The 17,837-nt window shown below is 44.3% G+C and overlaps 1 protein-coding gene across 2 annotated transcripts in view; it reads right to left on the reverse strand.

The window, feature by feature from the left end:
* Window positions 1–4,677: 4,677 nt before the first annotated feature.
* Window positions 4,678–17,837, reverse strand: part of LOC144762393 (L-threonine 3-dehydrogenase, mitochondrial-like) — a 30,448-nt gene continuing 17,288 nt past the window's right edge. For both annotated transcript variants that reach the window (XM_078647567.1, XM_078647566.1), the window contains 2 exons: window positions 17,099–17,368; window positions 4,678–5,624 (listed from right to left, as the gene is read on the reverse strand). In XM_078647567.1, coding sequence (XP_078503693.1) covers window positions 5,485–5,624; window positions 17,099–17,368 — 410 coding nt within the window. In that variant the 3' untranslated portion in view covers window positions 4,678–5,484. The remainder of the gene's footprint in view (window positions 5,625–17,098; window positions 17,369–17,837) is intronic.

The raw sequence follows: 17,837 nt of genomic DNA on the forward strand, positions 1-17,837 counted from the left end.
AATACATCTTGTTCAGAACATCTCTGAGACATCTAAAATAAATTTGGATAAAGTCTACAAGGGCATCTGTGGGCTCTTGCATTGATGGTCCGGACTGCCACTAAATATCTTCGGGAGAGTAAACCTAATAAAGATAGTTATTTTGCCAAAGGTCACTTTTCTTTTCAACTCAATACCCTTGACATTCAGTCCAAAAGATAAAGCTAAACTCCAGGGAAGGATTGGATCTTTCATCTGGAACTCAAAATCGCCCAGAATCTCTTTGAAAAAATTGAGAAGAAAACTGAAAACAGGTGGACTTGCTATGCCAGACATACTTCACTATTGCCATTCTTTCCATTTCAAAAACTTTAGAATAATGGCTGATAAAGCTGATACATCTTGTTTGGGCCGGTTATTTCAGGCGTTACTACATGGTATTCCTCTAGGGCACGAATCCTTCTTATTTAAATTTGGGGACTCTAGATTCTACAAGAAGGTTAGACTAAAGGTTTTAGACACAGCTCTGAGGAATTGGGCGTTTGTTAGAAAAAAGCTAGGCATCCCATATTATACACCTCAGGCCCCCATATGGGATTCCCCGGGGACACCGGAATGCCTCAGAGACCGATTATCGCTTCCCCTCAAAGCAGCTGGTATTTTGCTGTGGCAGGATCTTCTCAATAACTCACAGCTATTGGGGTGGGATTCACTCTTTAGGCTGACAAATGGAACTCTCACTAGGTTCAAATATTATCAGTTATCCAGCTGGTGGTCTACTATACCTTGGGATTTAACAACTAACCCTAAGTTTGAACTAGTAAAGAGAAAAGGGCGTTGGAAAAAAAGAGGTTTCCTTTTGGTATGAGGCATTAAACGAGAAAGATCAAGTTACAGACATTGAACTTAATAAGCTGTGGGGAGGAGTGGAAGCTTTACAATGTGATAACTTACCAGCTTTATGGGGAGATTCTTTTAAATGACTAAATACAGTGGTGAAATCGGCCCCATTAAAACGAAATCATATGTTCACCCTGTATAGAGCATATATATCCCCCAAAAAATTGGCAAAGATTACGAACCTTGAATATTGTTGCCCACGCTGCAAAGTACCCGCCGCGGATGATTTACACATGTTCGTAGAGTGTCCAAGACTGTTACCCTTTTGGTCTAAAATTGAAGAATTTATAACAGAAGTCTTGGGTATACATTTTGTGATTGCCCCAAGGATTATTCTCTTTGGTCTAGGGGTAGAGTACCAGCTTAGCCTAGAGGGGTTTTTTTCTCTCCTCTTCTGTTTTGGGATTATATCCTTGTGGCCGGTACATCGTAACATAGAGAGGAGGAGATTCCCTATCTAAAATACCCATTATTGGTATATGAGGAATACAAAAAAAAAGAAAAAACATTTGTTATATCAATACATCTAAGTCACGTTCATACTAAACATGTTGCATTACAAATGTGATAACACTCTACCCTCTCAACACTCTTTCCCCTCTACACTATCACTACTCTCCCCATTCACTACTCTCCCCTTTCACCACTCTCCCCTCTCACCACTCACCACTCTCCCCCCTCGCAATGCCTTTTAATATTATAAAAGGAATTGCCATTAACAATGCCAATAGCTCAAAATCTCGCTATTGGGAGACCTATTGCATTGTAAATGCTTGTTCATGCAGATACTATACTGATTCATGGTTCTGTGATTATGCGATTGAAACTTATTGGTCCATCTTTATACAAAATCAAAAGGAGGTTCTTATGGTCGAGGAAATGGCAGTCTAGGCCAGTTCACGTAGACCAATAAGATAGGTGAGCGAAACAAGTTTTGGCTGTACCTCACAAACTTTTTTGTTCTGTTTCTTTCCTGAATGACTGATATTTGAAGAGTTACTGTTTATGTCTTCCATCATGCGAAATAAATACTGGATTCATTATAAGGATTCTTCCTAAATATTATGAATATTCTTACTTGTCTTGGTACACCTTTCTGCTACTGAATTAAGGGGTTTCCCCATTACTGAGGACAGGAGGCATTACAATCATCCTCATTAGCACACAGGCTGGGCAAAACAACTGGATCCATTACCCCCCTTAAGTTTTGCAATAGTTAAATAAATGGTGCATCAATCTGAGTGAATGTGTTCATTTAGGAGTAGAGTTGGAGAGATACATCAAGTTCCAGAAAAAGCAAGTTGTAGGACTAAGAAAAGATATAGCCAGTGTTTTCGTGGATTGGTTTTCTGATGCAGTCATGCAACATGATCTGAAATCATGAGTAATCGTCACAGCGTTTTCCAACTTTAATCCCCAAAAAATGGAGCAAGTGCACTAGATCACCGAATTGGAGATGATTAAGGCGATGCAAGCTTTTAAATAGCAAATAATTACAGAATTGTTTACCGTTGGTGCAACATTTAAGCACCAAATACCCGAAGGATTTTCAACTTATGGTGAGGAGGGCAAAATCCATAATAGATTTTCAGGATCACCACAGCCATTTAGATGGCCTGCATGCATGTCTATTTTATATAGGTTTTGTGAAAATATGGCAAAAGGTAGGCCACACCTGAAACAGACTTATCACATCTGAGAAATTGTTGGGTGTTCGTCCCAAGATGTCCAGCCTGTGTCTTTGGGAGGGAAACCAAGGACAACAAAGGGCACTTCTTTCAGGACTTTATTCAAGAATGGCCTGCAGGATTACAGCAGTAACTAACATGACCCAAATAATTTCTTCTGAGTTTTACTGTCATTCACTGCCTTCACACACGCCACCCACACAAACACCAAAGCTGTTGTGTGCCCTCATTGCTAAAAAACCTTGGTTATATAGCCCAACTGCAGTATTTGTGCTGCAAGGATTAGAAACTGTACACTGTATTTACCGACAACCTGATAAGAGACTACAGTGTCGCTTTCCAACAAGCATTGTTTTGCACTGATTTGTTCAGAAAGACCTCCAGCTAATAAAAAAAACACAAACCCATATCGCCCAGTCCTTAGTGGAAAAGGAAAAAAAAACTTTGCCCATTGGTCTCATGTCCCTACAATGTAGATGCAGTTCCAAGGAGGTTTATCAATGTTTTGTGACATGGACATTGTCCTACCTGTTATTTATAACCAATAGCTGAAAGCACGCTCTCTCTGGACAATCTTGATTTTTGTAGCCCCAATATGCACTCTGATGACGTTCACTCTTGGGTATCAGCTACATAGGATCTCATGAGCCCGAAAGCGCACTGCAAGTTCCTCATGGACCAGCAACAGGATTTCATTTGTTAAGGAGGTCTTGCTAGACTCCATGCCGACGACGTAGGCCTCTACGTACAACGGCCTTCAGAGGCTTTTTTTTTTTTTAGGTGTTCTCTCCCACTTTATGGTCTACAAACGATTAAGAGCACATGGTGCTGGCAAACTAATCAACATAGAAAAAAGAATCCAAGTAACAGTGAGAAATGGGGGTGCCCTGGCTGAACCGGTCAGCATTGAACCCACACCAGCTGCAAGGGAACAGAAATGTTTGCCAGGACTATGGGTTTGATAAAAATAGCAGCCAATTAGCACAAACTCTTGATAAGAAACTTTTAGCTGCAAAAGACGCACCCTCCCTAAATCCCACAGGCTTCGTCTTCCAGTGAAGTTCGTTTATTTAAAGCTCAAATCACCGCTTGAGAAAAGGGGCAAAAAAAAATGCAAAAAGTGTCACCTATTATGGACATTTTCTTGTATGATATAAATCTATAAAGGTGTTCGTTATGTGCCTAAGAGTAGAGCTGCCACCGTGCACTACTGTCTAAAACCTCTGCAGTCTGACCCTGTAAAGCTAAAACCAAACATTTAATTTAGGTTTCAAGTAGAAGTATCAGGTAACAATTCTTTTGGCCCACGCTCTTTAATACTCATAATAAATATTTCTCATTTGATTGTACATGGAGGAAAAAACACCTGAGCTGGAATATATACACTCTATCTACAAACATGCATATGCGCAGGGTACAGGGCGCGGGTGTAACTAGTGTTCGCCACCAGTACCTCTCAACTTCCGCTGTACTCTAGTGCTCCTGCTCTGGTGACACTGGCGGGGATGTGACCTTTGACTGCTGTGCAAAGGAATGTGCTCTCCAGGCCTCCTGTTTTTCATTCAAGTATTAAAGCACCCACACTTGAGGAAAAACTAATGCTTTTGTAATTCCACGCTGTGCTTAAATGTGGGAGTGACTGACCTTTTAAATGTGTCATTTTAGCCCCTGTCAGCAGAATGGTGGCACATTACCACAGATCAGTAGTGAAACAAAAGGAATGGGGCGGTGTACACATAGTATGTATATGCAGGTTTTAATATGATATTCGTTACCATTCCTGAGTGTGGTGAGGGGCCATGACCCGTAAAAGGTCAAGCCTCAAAGGAGCCATGACACCTCGCCACACTTAACAACGGTAGTACATATTTTACAGTCAGCAGACCTACATGTGTGGTTTATGCCAGGCTATTTTTCCATGTGTTGAGACACTAAGCAGTTTTCTAACGCCAGTCACACTGTTAAGGTAATCATGAATAATTTGACCTTCAAACTGTAGTGATAAACGAGTGAAAGTGTGTGTTACTACACTGGTTATAAATGTCCACATTTAATTTCACTGGAATGGTATAAACATACACGTGTAAATTATCTACTAAGAGAAGCGTGCTTGTCACTTACTTGATTTTACATTTATTGTAATCCTTGTTTTAAGCTGTACCCACACATTTCTGTACATTGTGTCACAATACATTGTTAAATGCTGACTGAGAACAGAGAAGCACCGGGTCAGCACTTTCACCTCCAGGCCAGACAGACAATCATGCTTTCCAGTCCCTGCACACATTGTTTGATGGGAAGCCAGCACAAAGTTCTGCACTGGTGGAGAGCAAAGGGGGCTTTAGATCTGCTCGCCACCCCCGAGCATTGGGGACCAATGGACGCTGCCAACCAGCATCATGTCCCATTCAGTTAATGAGCCATTCGCAGCAGTGGGTTCAAAATGTATAGCATGCTAATCTGTCTTGCTGCGACACTCTGCTAAGGCATTAACAGCACCTCCAGCCTTTGGAACCAGATACATACAGAGTGCGCTACATACGTTTTTTGGGAAGCCTCAACGAAACACTCAACATCAATAGTTACATTAACAGTGGCTGGTAGGTAATTTGCCTCAAGTAAGATGGCTTCCAAAAATGCACTCCATCTTTTACAGGACAGCTGTAGGATGACACCATACGGCCAGCAGCACACCTTATCAATGCGATTTATTTCACCTGAAACATTAGTACACATGGACATTGTCAACCTGACACCACCCGTCACCAAATGAAACACATTGATTGGTGGAGGTTTGTGCAGCGTTATATACACATTTACATGCTAGCAGAAGCAGAACATTTCTTTAAAAAAAATATATGAATTCAGACGTAGCCTCCTGGTCCTCCTTTTACTGGAGCAGGGTCCAATGTACGATTCAGTTGACCCGTGCGAGTCTGGAGTCCGTGTTAAGTAAATTCAGCATGGTCGTCACAAGCTCGGGTAGGTCGTACTCGTGTTTCCAACCCCAGTCCTTGCGAGCATTGCTGTCATCAAAGTCCATCGGCCAGCTGTCAGCTAGGAGGAACACATAGGGATTTAGCAAGCAGCAGTCATTTCATACAATACCGCTCCTAGATGGAGATCACTTAGGACAAACACAGCAAAGTTTAATGAATCACACAGTGCATACTGGGAAGCAGAGAACACTTCCAAGGAAGGCCGGTTCCTGCAATATCCCTCATCGAAAGTTGTAAGAGAAGGAAAACGCGTCATCATTTAGGGACTCTCAGAGTACTCCCTGGGAAAGAAGCCATTCTTACAATATCACTCAGAGGGCACAGTAAAGTTTAGGGAAGCACAGATTACTTCCTGGGAAAGCCCATCACTTTGACATCCCTTGTAACAGTACGAACCCCCGGCCAGGTCCAACCTGGCCTTGTACTTCATGCAGTCCCAGTCAGCAGACTTCACTCTTATTTAGAGCAGCTAGGTTTAGCTCACAAAAATGCACTAGAACGCATAGATTGTGATGGCAAGAAGAGGATCCGATTTTCCCCCATCTTAGAAACAGGTGGGTTCGACTTAGTCTGCAACATTGCCTTGTCCAGATAGGTCTGTTCGGGGTGGGCGACTCCTATTGTCACACTCTGGGCAGTATACATATTTTTAGATGTATGCTGCAGTAAAGAAAGATTTCTATTCTTGGTTAGGTTCAAACCCTTCCTTACCAGGAAATCACTAGTTAAAAGTGTTATGCGTTCATTGTGCAGTTAGCATAGTTTAAAAGTATCTATCTAGAAGGCAGGGGCTCAACAAACATTACCGCCGCTTGACCAATAGAGGGGCGAGCTGGACCCTCCCAAATGTCTAAAATTGAAGAGCAATGTAAGGGGAAAACATTCGTGGGTGATGTAGAGACACACCCCCTCATAAGGATCTTCAACGATGGCACATAAACACGGTATTTGACAATACACCTTCCTACCCGACCGCTGTTCCGGGAGGCAGAGTAGAAACATGGAGGGCGATTCTCCCCGATAAAGTAAGCGCCGATTATTTCCTTAACAATAAAAAAAAAACAGTACCCTGGTCTATTTACTTTTAAACTATGTTGTTTACAATTATTACAGGCTACCCTTTTAAAGCAGCACAATTAATGCATGAACCTTCCAACTGGGCACGCTCGTGATTTCCTCAGAAGGAAGAATGTGAACCTAATCAAGAATAGAAGCTTTCTTTGCTGCATACATCTAAAGATATGTATACTTCTCAGAGTGTGACAACAGGAGGCACCCACCCCCAAACAGTCCATGAGACACAGGGCCTCTCTGGACTAGGGAATGTAGCAACCAGATCCATAATTGGGTTAAGTCACCGTTTTGCACATGCACTGTGTAGTGCCACATTTGTACACTCCCCGCAATAATTGGATACAGTCTTTACATTAATATATCTGTCTAACCTAATGTCGTTTCTTTTCACTCTTACACCAGGAAAAATTACATTATGACTTGCCAAAGATAGTATAGATAAACGATCATGCTAAATAAAATAGGGATTCGTATATGAGCCCTGACAAATGCCGGAGACTGAGCTAGGCTATCCATGGGAAGATCTCAGCGGTACAGAAGGGCCATGGTACTCTAGGAACATTCTCTGAATGAATATATATATATATATATATATATATATATATATATATTCATTCATTCATTCATTCATTCTCTCTCTCTCTCTCTCGCGCGTTTACTCCAAGTTTAAATTAACAATCAATTGGATCATAGATTATTCTCCAGAGAAAAATATTTCTAAGAACTACCTCAAGATAGTGCCACTTGAGGCCAAATCTACCCTGGCGGCCTATGATGAATCATATCACTTTAAATGGCTGAGCCCACCTCATCCAATTCTTGGAATTGCCAGGATTTAGACAAGGAAAAGGTAGACAGAATCTCCTAGGGTACAAAACTTTTGTGCCATGCATACAGGTTACCACTAGGCCTGGGCAGAGTACCGCTACTTTCCTTGGAGAAAATAGTCTGACGAGAGAATTAAAAGCAGTCTCATAGGTCAGACCTCCAACCCATGCAAGGGAAAAAGTCTGTAATGAAAGGTGCGTTCAGTGTGTATATAGTGGGACAGATGTGTCAGACATGTTAGGTTCAGGTACATCACTGCACCACATATCCATCACTGCACCACATATGCTTGGATTCAGTAATCTGGAGCAGAGATGTTAAGCTAGGTCAGATTCTGGATGACAGTATAAATTAGCCTGTGTTGCATGTAGTAGGGATGATGGTACAGCAGAAAGGCTGATGCTTCTACGAGGAGGAAGAGTATATTATCCACCACAAGAGTTGCCTTGGTAACAAAAGTAAATGAAAGCCTTATGAGGAAACACTGGCCAAATTTGTAAAAGTGTGGCATGCTATGCCAGTGCTAAAAATATTGCTATAGTAAGCTGAATCATCATCATTTCGACAATATTGTCATAAAAGAAGTCACATATTTAAACAATTAAAAATTGATGCAATACATGCAAGTAGAGCAATAAATAAGAAAGTACAAGTGCCCATACAACTTATCGTTACGTAGCAGTCAGTAAAAAAATATAAAAAATATAAAAAAATGTCCGTATATTCCTCCTTTAGAATCTAAAGTTTGGGTGCAAGCGCCAAAGCATTTGTACAACTGTAAAAGCTGGATCCAAATCCAGACAGTGTTTACATACATCCTTCTTTTGTTCCACATAGCCGCCAAAAATTTTGTTACAGCAAATACAATCACAGTTGAAAGATCCGTTTTGAGTATTCTATAGGCTTGCATACAGTGCGTAATCCCCAGATTTTTACATAGAGGAATGATCCAACATCTCCTGGGTTTTTTATAGGCGGGGCAAAAGAACAAAACCTGCATTTCATTTTCCTGCTCCGAAGAACAACCAGGGCAATTTTTGGGGGAGGACGGACACCACTTGCTCGTAAGGGCTCGAATAGGAAGGGTGCCATGTCTCCATTGAAGGTACAACTTTCTCAAAACAGCAAGACTAACATCATCTAAAACAGACTCAAATTGATAAAAATCTTTAATCATTAGAAAGGTACCAGTTAAGGTGCCAATTTGTGCATTTGACGTAAGAGCAGTTAATTTACTTTCGTAGTACAATTTGGCCAGGTACTTGCGAGGGACCTTAGTGCAGGCAGACTCCGGGTCGGACCACATTAGCGGGAGACCTACTCTCCCAAATTCCTCTCTCACATACTTCAGCCAGGGAAGTTTCCCCACATTCGGGAGCCTTAAAACATCCGCGAGCTCTTGCATATAGTTCTTGAGCTCAGGGGTGTACCAGAGCCTCCGCCAAAAGGTTAGTGGTTTGAGGCCCAATTCTTCATCTATAGGTCTAAAGCCCAAATCAAGCCTCAGCGGCAATAGGGGTGTACTGGGGGGCAGAGCCACCAACTGTTTTAGAAATGTATTTTCCACAACGGCTATCGCGGATCCACACTGGTAACCCCAGAGTTCGCTGCCGTAGATTACTGCCCCCCGTGCCTGTAGTTTATATATTTCAAGAGGTGGGCCAATCGGTTTAACGGAGGATTTATTTAAAAGCTTGAGGATACCCCCCGCTAATTGAGCCAACTTGAGTTGGGATTTTATTTGATATGGGACCCAGGTCAAAGTTTCATTTAAAATGAGCCCCAGATACTCAAAAGTCTGAACCCTTTCTAACCGGACTCCACCGATCATCGGATTTGGGCGTGTTGTAGCTGGTGGGTTAAAAATCATGAATTTTGTTTTAAGGGTTTTATTTCCAGACCCCGTTCCAGACAAAATGACTCAAAGCCATCCAGCACTCGTTGGATGCCCATGGGAGACTTTGAGAGCAATAAAGTATAGTCTGCGAACATGATAGCAGAAACCCTACAACCAGCGAGTTTTGGAGCGTCGCTGTTGGATACCGCATTCAGGTGTGTGATTACCCCGTTGACGTAAAGGCAAAACAGGGTGGGTGCCAAAACACACCCCTGTATCACCCCTCTGCCAACGGGGAATCTAGCTGACAAAGCACAATTTTTTCCACACCTGACCTGTGCGAAATTCTCCCTATGGAGTCGGATTTCGTGTTCAAAAGGGTGAAAGGAATCCACAGTTCTAGAAGCACAGTCCATAGTTTTCCACGCGGAACCAGATCGAAGGCCGCACGGAGGTCCACAAAGACAGTATATAGTGAACCGCCCTCAATCAAACGGTTTGCCACAAAAGCAGGGTCAGACGAAAAATCTGATCCGTGGTGGATACATTTTTCCTGAACCCTGCCTGGTAAGGGCTTAAGATGGAAAACTCCTCCGTCCATTCTAAAAGGCGGTCTAAAATCAGCCTCGCGAAGATTTTTTGTGACACGTCAATGAGGTTGATAGTCAATGAGGCTGATAGACCTGTAGTTGGCTGGGAGTAGAGAAGAACCCTTTTTGAAGATAGGGACTATCTCAGCTCCCAGCCAAGTACTAGGGACCGCCATACCCCTTTGGATAGCATTAAATAGAACCGTTAAATAGGGGGCCCAGACCATGGGTTCATGTTTGAAGAGGTCGCCTGGGAGTTTATCCAACCCTGGCGCTCTGCCAACTGCAAGTTTGGAAATAGCAGCACGGACCTCTCCCTCAGTAAACTCAACCTCATTAATTTGAGCAGTAGAGCTGGGCTCTAATCCCCCTAGTTACATATCATTGGTAAGATTCTCCCCTCCATAGAGGGTGCGAAAATGATCTTCCCACACATCCGCAGCAATATTAGGTGCTACTGCCGATAGCGGGTCAGCCGACCCCATATTAACAATTAGCCAAAACTTCCGTGGGTCTCTTGTTTTGAGAGCAGACGTTAAATTGGCCCAGTTGTCGTTATCCCACTCGACCTTAGCGTAGTGTATTAACTGCCTATATTCTAACGTCCTTTGTTTTATCAATGCCTTATTATTATTTTGCTTCAGGACCCGGAGGAGTTCTACTTTCGCCTTTCTACAGGCAGTATTGTACCAAGTGGGTAAGATGCCCGCCCTTCTCCCTCTTGTCCCTGGGGGGTTAAGGACCTCTGCTAGGGTAGTAGTTAATTCCTTGTTAAGATCCTCAAGTTTTAGATGTGCTTCAGGTGAGGGATACTGCGGAATTAAAGCGCCAACCGCTTCCAATATCGGAATTGCCCGTGCGTATATCTCCGCCACTAACTCTGGGTGTGTTACAAGTTTATCCCATCTAACCCTGCGCCTGTTTTTGGATAAAAGCGCCCTGTCATCTAGGCCACTATCTGACTTACAGGCGTCTTGGGGGGGCACCGGGGGATAAAAAGTCCAGAATCAATGCGTTATGATCACTTTCGCCCCTAGTTTCCACCCTAAAATCAAGGACCTTATGCCAAGCACAGCTTTCAACAAATATATAGTCCAGCCGTGATTCCTGACCAGGCTTATTAAAAGGGGCATTTTGAGGGGATGTCAGATTTTACACGACCGTTGCAGGCCCTAATTGAGTAGTTGAGCGTCAGAGCCATGATTTGGACAGCCAATGGCGACCATGACCTGGGCGGGGGACCCACCACTGGAGGTATTTTCCAGTGGTCGTCCTCCTCCAGGTTTGCACCATCCGTCAGACCCAAAAGTGGCTCGTAATGAGAATTGAAATCTCCCCCTACCAAAAACGTGGTGCCCTGGGGAATCACATTTAAGAAAGAGGAGAGCTCCTCAATGGTTCCAGACTCACATGTGATACTCACAGGTCTAGAGTAGATATTAACCAAAGCGAACCTAGAAGCATTTGGCCACTCTAGGACCACACATTGGACGTGCTCCGATGCAGTATTCATAACCCTGGCACTGCAGCCCAAATGGGTTCCCACCCAAATTGTTAGACCCCCGACAGTCTACCCTTACCCCCCCCCCTTGCAGGGACTGAAAATGAGAAAACCGCTCCGCAATTGTTCCTCCCGTGCCCAGGTTTCCTGGAAGAGGCATACATCGTTCTTATCTATATAAGAGCCCCACTCGGGACAGGCCATTTTATTACATAGACCTGCCAAGTTCCAGGAGAGTATTTTCAGTGAGCTAACATCGGTTGTAGTTCTTGGGATTGGCAAGCTGGATTCTATACCAGTGGTTAGGGTTCCCAAAGTATGGAAATTAACTGGATCCTTAACCTGGTTGTCAAAAGATATTAGGGCCAGGTGGAGCGCCCGCCAATATCCCTGGGTGGTTATTCTTCACGCTATCAGCTTCCTGCGTTCTGGCCTCATTAATACATCTAGCTATCCCTGCCGGAGGGATTAAGTTATGTATTGTGGCATCAGTCCCCCCCAACTCGACCTACAGCTCCATGTTTGTACTGTAGTCAGTCTACCTGATCCAGGCAGCTGTACCTGTTGTGAAAATATTGGGTGGGCATATGGATGTCATAAGGATTGGTCCTGGACCCTCTGAACTGCCGCCTAGAACCCACCCTTGTCCAGCCATCTTCTAACCCTAGTTCAGATTGAATAGCATCAGGTGGATAGAAGAAGGGCAGTGGGAAGGTCTGAATTGCAGTATCTACCTCGCTACCCGGCCAGTTACAGATGTGCGAAACTGTCCCGGGGTTCCTGAAATTAACCAGGATACAATCACCACTGAGGTTTTTACTAGTATATCCCACCCAAGAAACCCTTCTGACCATTAAAATTTCACTAGAAGTATGACGGGGAAGGGGTCTATATTTGTTCAGTCAGTTAGCCACTTTGTTTTTGAGAGAGGCAAATTATTCTACTGCTGAATTGCTAAGTTCGGGTACACCAGTTAAGACCACTACGAGTGGGGCTGCCTCTGGGGGTAGATTTACTGCCTTTTTCACTCTAGGTTTTTTCGCTCATCATTCTCGTTAGGCTTTGTAGCCGTCCTGGAAGGGCGAACAGGGAGGGTAGTATGGGCACTCGGTGCTGCCGGAGGGGGGGGGGGGGGGGGGCGGGGGGAATTGCTGGGGCAGGGAGATTTACACTAAGAGGGATATTGGCTAGGGGTACACCTCCCACATTCGCGTCAGAATTCCCCTGCATAGTTTCTGCTGGTTTCAAATGATCCACCATAGCCCCCGTGGCTTTTTCTATTTTTGTCAACCTGAGATCAATTCAGTCAAGTCTAACAATCAAGGGGTTAAGCAAGGATTTCAAAATACTACCTAAGCTAGATGTCAGATGATTGCCCCAGGTCTGTGTTATATCCCCAAAGCTAAATGTAGTAGACTGCACTACAGGAGGAATTGGGGCAGGAGAATTAAAAGTACCAGTGACTACTGGAGCGACCTCCCTACCTTTTGTAAGACCTTTGGGAACATTATGAAAGGGACCTTTGTCTAACTTCGCCTTTTTCCACCCCCCATCTGTGCTACACGTTTTCTTTTCGGAACAGCCCCCTCCCGATTTCCCTTAAGCTGAGAGATGTCAGACTCAGGCCTTCTATCAGATATCACAGTATTACCGACAGAAAGCACTAGAGTAGCTTCAGGGATGACCGGAAGAGAATCTCTATGCATTCCAGGGCTACTCCTGGGCTCTAGCTAAGACAGTTGATCTTGGTTGGACATTGCTGTTTAAAGGAGCGACAGGGGGACCCACAGACCTTTCAGGAGTTTTAGCATTAGCTATATGGCCCAGCGAAGATCTTTTGACGTTATCAATTCCCTGGGAAAGTCGTCGTTCTAAAAAACGATATTATAGTAAGCTTATGTGGTGCAAAATGTAGACTTTCCTCCTGAGAAAGTATCCACCAAAGATAAGAACAAAGTTGACAGGAAGAAAAATAAAAGTCAACTTCCTTGTTCAAGTTTTTGAACGTGCAATAAAGTCATGATTTTGCAACAGACAAATTGACACAATTGTAAATGGAGACTGAATTTCAACTTCCTGTGCCATCACATTTTGTCAGGCTCTAAGGTCCAAAAACGAGAACTAAGTTGCAGACTTTCTTGCTTAATAAACACCAGTGTTTAAGACACAAGTGGTACTATTCAATGTGCCAAGGGAAGAAAGTGTTAAAGAAGTTAAAGTATTTCTAATAGAGAAATATTTACCTACAGTGTTTAAAAATGGAATATACAAATGTAACAGATAGGGAAGCGACAACTTAGATGTTGCAATGCCACTACTATTAGACCTGGCACCATTGGCGTGGGTCTCCCTTCCATGTTTCACTGTTGTCTCCTTTGGTATTAGATGCTCTGGGCACTGTGCCACTGCCATTCAGTGCCGCAGCGCGGATGCTCCATGTGTAAATATGACTGAATTGGTATATCCCCCGATTGGCTTATTTGGTTTACTTGTTAGTCCCTAGTAGTGTGGCCTGTGTGTGCCCAGGGCTGGTAACCTAAATGCTGCTGGTGGGCCTGCAGCGCTGGTTTGCGCCACCCACAGAAGCAGCTTATAAAGTGTACCCCAGACCTGCCACTGCAGTGTCTGTGGGCAGTCCAGAACTGCCATCTTGGCTGTAAAGTGCCCACACTTCCCAGCCCCTGAACCTTCCCATGGCATCATATCAATCACCCCTATGGTAGGGTGCATTGTGTGTGCATAGTAGGACATGGCATGATATGTGTAGCATGTCCTGGTAGTGAATAACACCCCCCCCCCCCCCCCATTTCGTTTTTCACTACTGCAAGGCTACCTGTTCTCCATATGCTACAATGGGCAGTTTGGCTATTACATCTTATAGTCCTAACTGACTCAGGGAACACAGTAGAAATTAGAGTTTAGTATGCCTGAACTCAGAATGATAAGTACATCTTTTAGCGAAGTTGGTTTTTAATATTCTGTGTTTGAAAATACCACTTTTAGAAAGTAGGTATTTTCTTGCCTAAGCCTTCCAGTGTGCTCTGCTTTTATGTGTATTGGCGGTCTGGGTTTAGAGGGGCAAGGCAGGCTGAGTCAGTCCTGGGTTTAATAGAGAGATCTGCATGAGTACTGGGGAGGGGTAGCTCCTATTTTTGCAGCATTTCAAGAATAATCCCATTTTACGGGGGGGGGGTGGGGGGTGTGTGTGTGTGTGTGTGTGTGTATGTGTGTGTATGTGTGTGTGTGTATATATATATATATATATATATATATATATATCACTCGCAAACCGTCCTGTCGCAGAGGGAGCACTTGGAAGCTGGTGCCAGGACCAGGACGGGGTCCCGAAGTTTATTCTTCACAAAATAAGGAACCACCACTCCGCCCGTTAGTATCAGTAGATTTATTAACACACTGTTAACAGCCTGTTAACAGTGTGTTAATAAATCTACTGATACTAACGGGCGGAGTGCTGGTTCCTTATTTTGTGAAGTATATATATATATATATATATATATAAATAAAGATACCTATTTTTGTATAACTACTTGTGTGGTGTCCCTTTGTAGTGTTCTTCACTGTGTTATTGTGTATGATCATAAATGCTTCACACACTGCCTCAGAGTAAAACCTAGCTGCTCGTGCTACGTTACCGCAGGGGTTATCAAAGGGTGTAGCCCTGTTACTCTGACTTAGGAAGAAGGGTCCCTACTTGGACAGTGGCCAGCCATTACCAACTAGAGACCCCCATTTCTAACAACTACACAAAGATCTGCAAGACTGTGTTGAGAAGGGAGGCATATGGGGGGGTGGGAGGGGGCAGGGGGTCTCTCTCTCACACACCGGTGAACTCTGCATTTCCCTCTGCATCTTCTAAAGATAGGCCTCCCCCTTGGACCTGCTTGGTCTGTTAGATTTTTTTCAACTCTCCTGCCTTGTCCCACCCAGTATCTCACACCCACCCAGTATCTCACACCCACCCAGTATCCTCCCCCCACTATGGGTTCCTTCTTCCCTTTACTTGCCTAGCACTCAGGCCCCTGTCCTCCTTTCCCAAACCAAGGACTGTACCCTATCCACTCTGCCCCTCACCCACTGGGATTACCATTCCTGTCCTTTTGCTAGCCCGTACGAGCTAGCTGTTTGCCACTGTGCTGACTTGCAACCCTAATAAGTAAAATACCAGTTTGTCGTATCTGCAAGGTAAATACCAGACAACACCAAAAAAATTAAGTTTGCAAAAAAGTGTGAGTTATGGACCAACACCGCTTACCATTTTTTTGGGAGAAATAAGGGGAAAGGGAATACTTTCCCACAGTTTTGGTCATGGTGTAACTTTCAGTGGATAACTGAATGCTTCAATTGCAGCCCATCTGCTTCTAATTTACACTAGATGGCACAATTTGTGGCAATGAGCTAAAAACATTAGACTAAACTCAACTGAAGCATATAGCAAGTTCTCAAAGCATATTCAAGTAGGCACCCTTTTTAATCCCTGTGCATTAAGGGACTGGACTACCCTGTGAAAGGATGGGCACACTTTCCTTCATCTCTCCATTCTGTTTCCGCCCACCAACAACTCACCGAGGATCTGCCGATGACTGATGCAATTCAGAGTGTCAGGCGCCTGATGGAGATGCCAGAGCGGCTATGGAGGGGGGGATGGGCTGGGAAAATCAACCCTCTGGCCATCTCCTGCCTTGCCCAGGTTTAACCGCAGTGGCCCGACCCCCTGCTTCGCCTTCCAGAATGGCAACTGGAACAAGTGAGTGTTGTTTTCCCCAGCATGGGTGCAGCTGAGAGTTCCACGCACTACAGTCCAATTGCCCCAAGCTTGTTTTCCACTTCTCGAGTCGGGGTAGGAGCACCCTCTTGGTCCCTGCTGCTGGCCACCCCCCCCCCCCCCACCCCACTTTTACGTGGTTACTGCCTGGGCGCCCAAACTGACTTTGCGGCATTCCGAATCGACAAGTCTGCTGCCCCAAACATGTGCATGTAAAGGACCCAAGATAGATCAGCAACCTGCTGCCCTTCTTGTTCCAATGGCTGCACCACCCCCTACCCAGCCCTACTCCATGGAGCAAGCTCCCTTGTGGTTTGGATTTTTGCATGTCCTGCCATTTTGTGTTAATGCCAGTGGTGCCCATGACCCAGGTGCTCCATTTTGGTGGCTTCGATTCAATATGCCGCTGGACTATGCCCTAAGTCGCCTGATTGACCCTTATCGTGCATTGACCCCCTCGGGTCTCATACACCCCTCACATCTTGCTCAGTCACCACGACACTGGATGTTATGTTTGCTGATCTCCTAGCTGGTTTGTTTTGACTTTCACATTGACATTTGGCTTCCCTGAAGTACTTTTCCTTTACCAGTTCTACCTGGCCTGATCTTCTTCCCACCCCTTTTTACTCCCCACCCCCGTAGAGGTGGGGTGGGGGGAGGGGAGGGGAGGGGAGGGGAGGGGTGGTGTGGTGTGGTGTGGTATTATATGCTATAGTAACTCGTTACGTGTAACACCTTTTTTCCCCCCTATGTGAAACTAGGCTTCTGTAACTGATGTCATTTTGTATCTCACTAATCCTCATGTAATGCACTCTCACGCCGCCGGGTCTAGCCAGAGCTTAATAAAACTCTGCAAAATAAATCTGAAGCCAAGGAAATCTTGAAGGTGGAGGCATCAGATAATGCAGTTGAAACTCACCAATGCCTTGTCTGACAGGATCAACGCTGTACGACACTTTGAGTTCAGGCATGTGTTTCTGAACCTCTTCAGCCAGCTGTTCAGGGGTAAAGCTCATTGCATTAATGTTATAAGTCCTCATGCTAAGAGCTTCTGCAGGGGCCTCTAAAACCTCCAGAGTCGCTCTCAAGCAGTCATCAATGTACATCATTGGTAGACGTGTGTCTGGCTTCAGGTTACAGTCAAACTTTCCAGTCTTCATTGCATCATGGAATATTTGCACTGCGTAATCTGCAAGGGACAAGAGAGAAAAAAAGTAATTCTAGTTGTCATTTTTCACATACTGCTTTTTATTGGCCCTACTGCAAATTCTAGATGCTCACAACTAGCACATAAGGAGATGAAGAAATTTGCCATAAGAGATTGGACAAATGATAAATATGGATTCCGAACTCCGATCGCCGTGATGCACAGTTGAAGTCAGCCAACAACCACCCTCTCCTTAACCAAAATTAGAAACTGTATTCTTTTACATCCAGTCTAGGTTGCAGCAATACCATACGTTCTGTGGACTGGACAATGCCTTTCAACTTGCTGCACTATTACCTCGAGTGGTAATGGTGTTACATACTGTACTTTAGAACAGACCTTCCTGCCACAGTATAAATACATGCCATTCAAGTGCTTACTTTTGTTAAATGGATTGTTTTACATCACTGTAAAACAAGAGTACTATAGCAGAGGCCTGGTCCGGGAGCAC

Source organism: Lissotriton helveticus, chromosome 6, assembly GCF_964261635.1.
Source record: "Lissotriton helveticus chromosome 6, aLisHel1.1, whole genome shotgun sequence".
In the NCBI taxonomy this organism is placed as follows: Eukaryota; Metazoa; Chordata; class Amphibia; order Caudata; family Salamandridae; genus Lissotriton; species Lissotriton helveticus.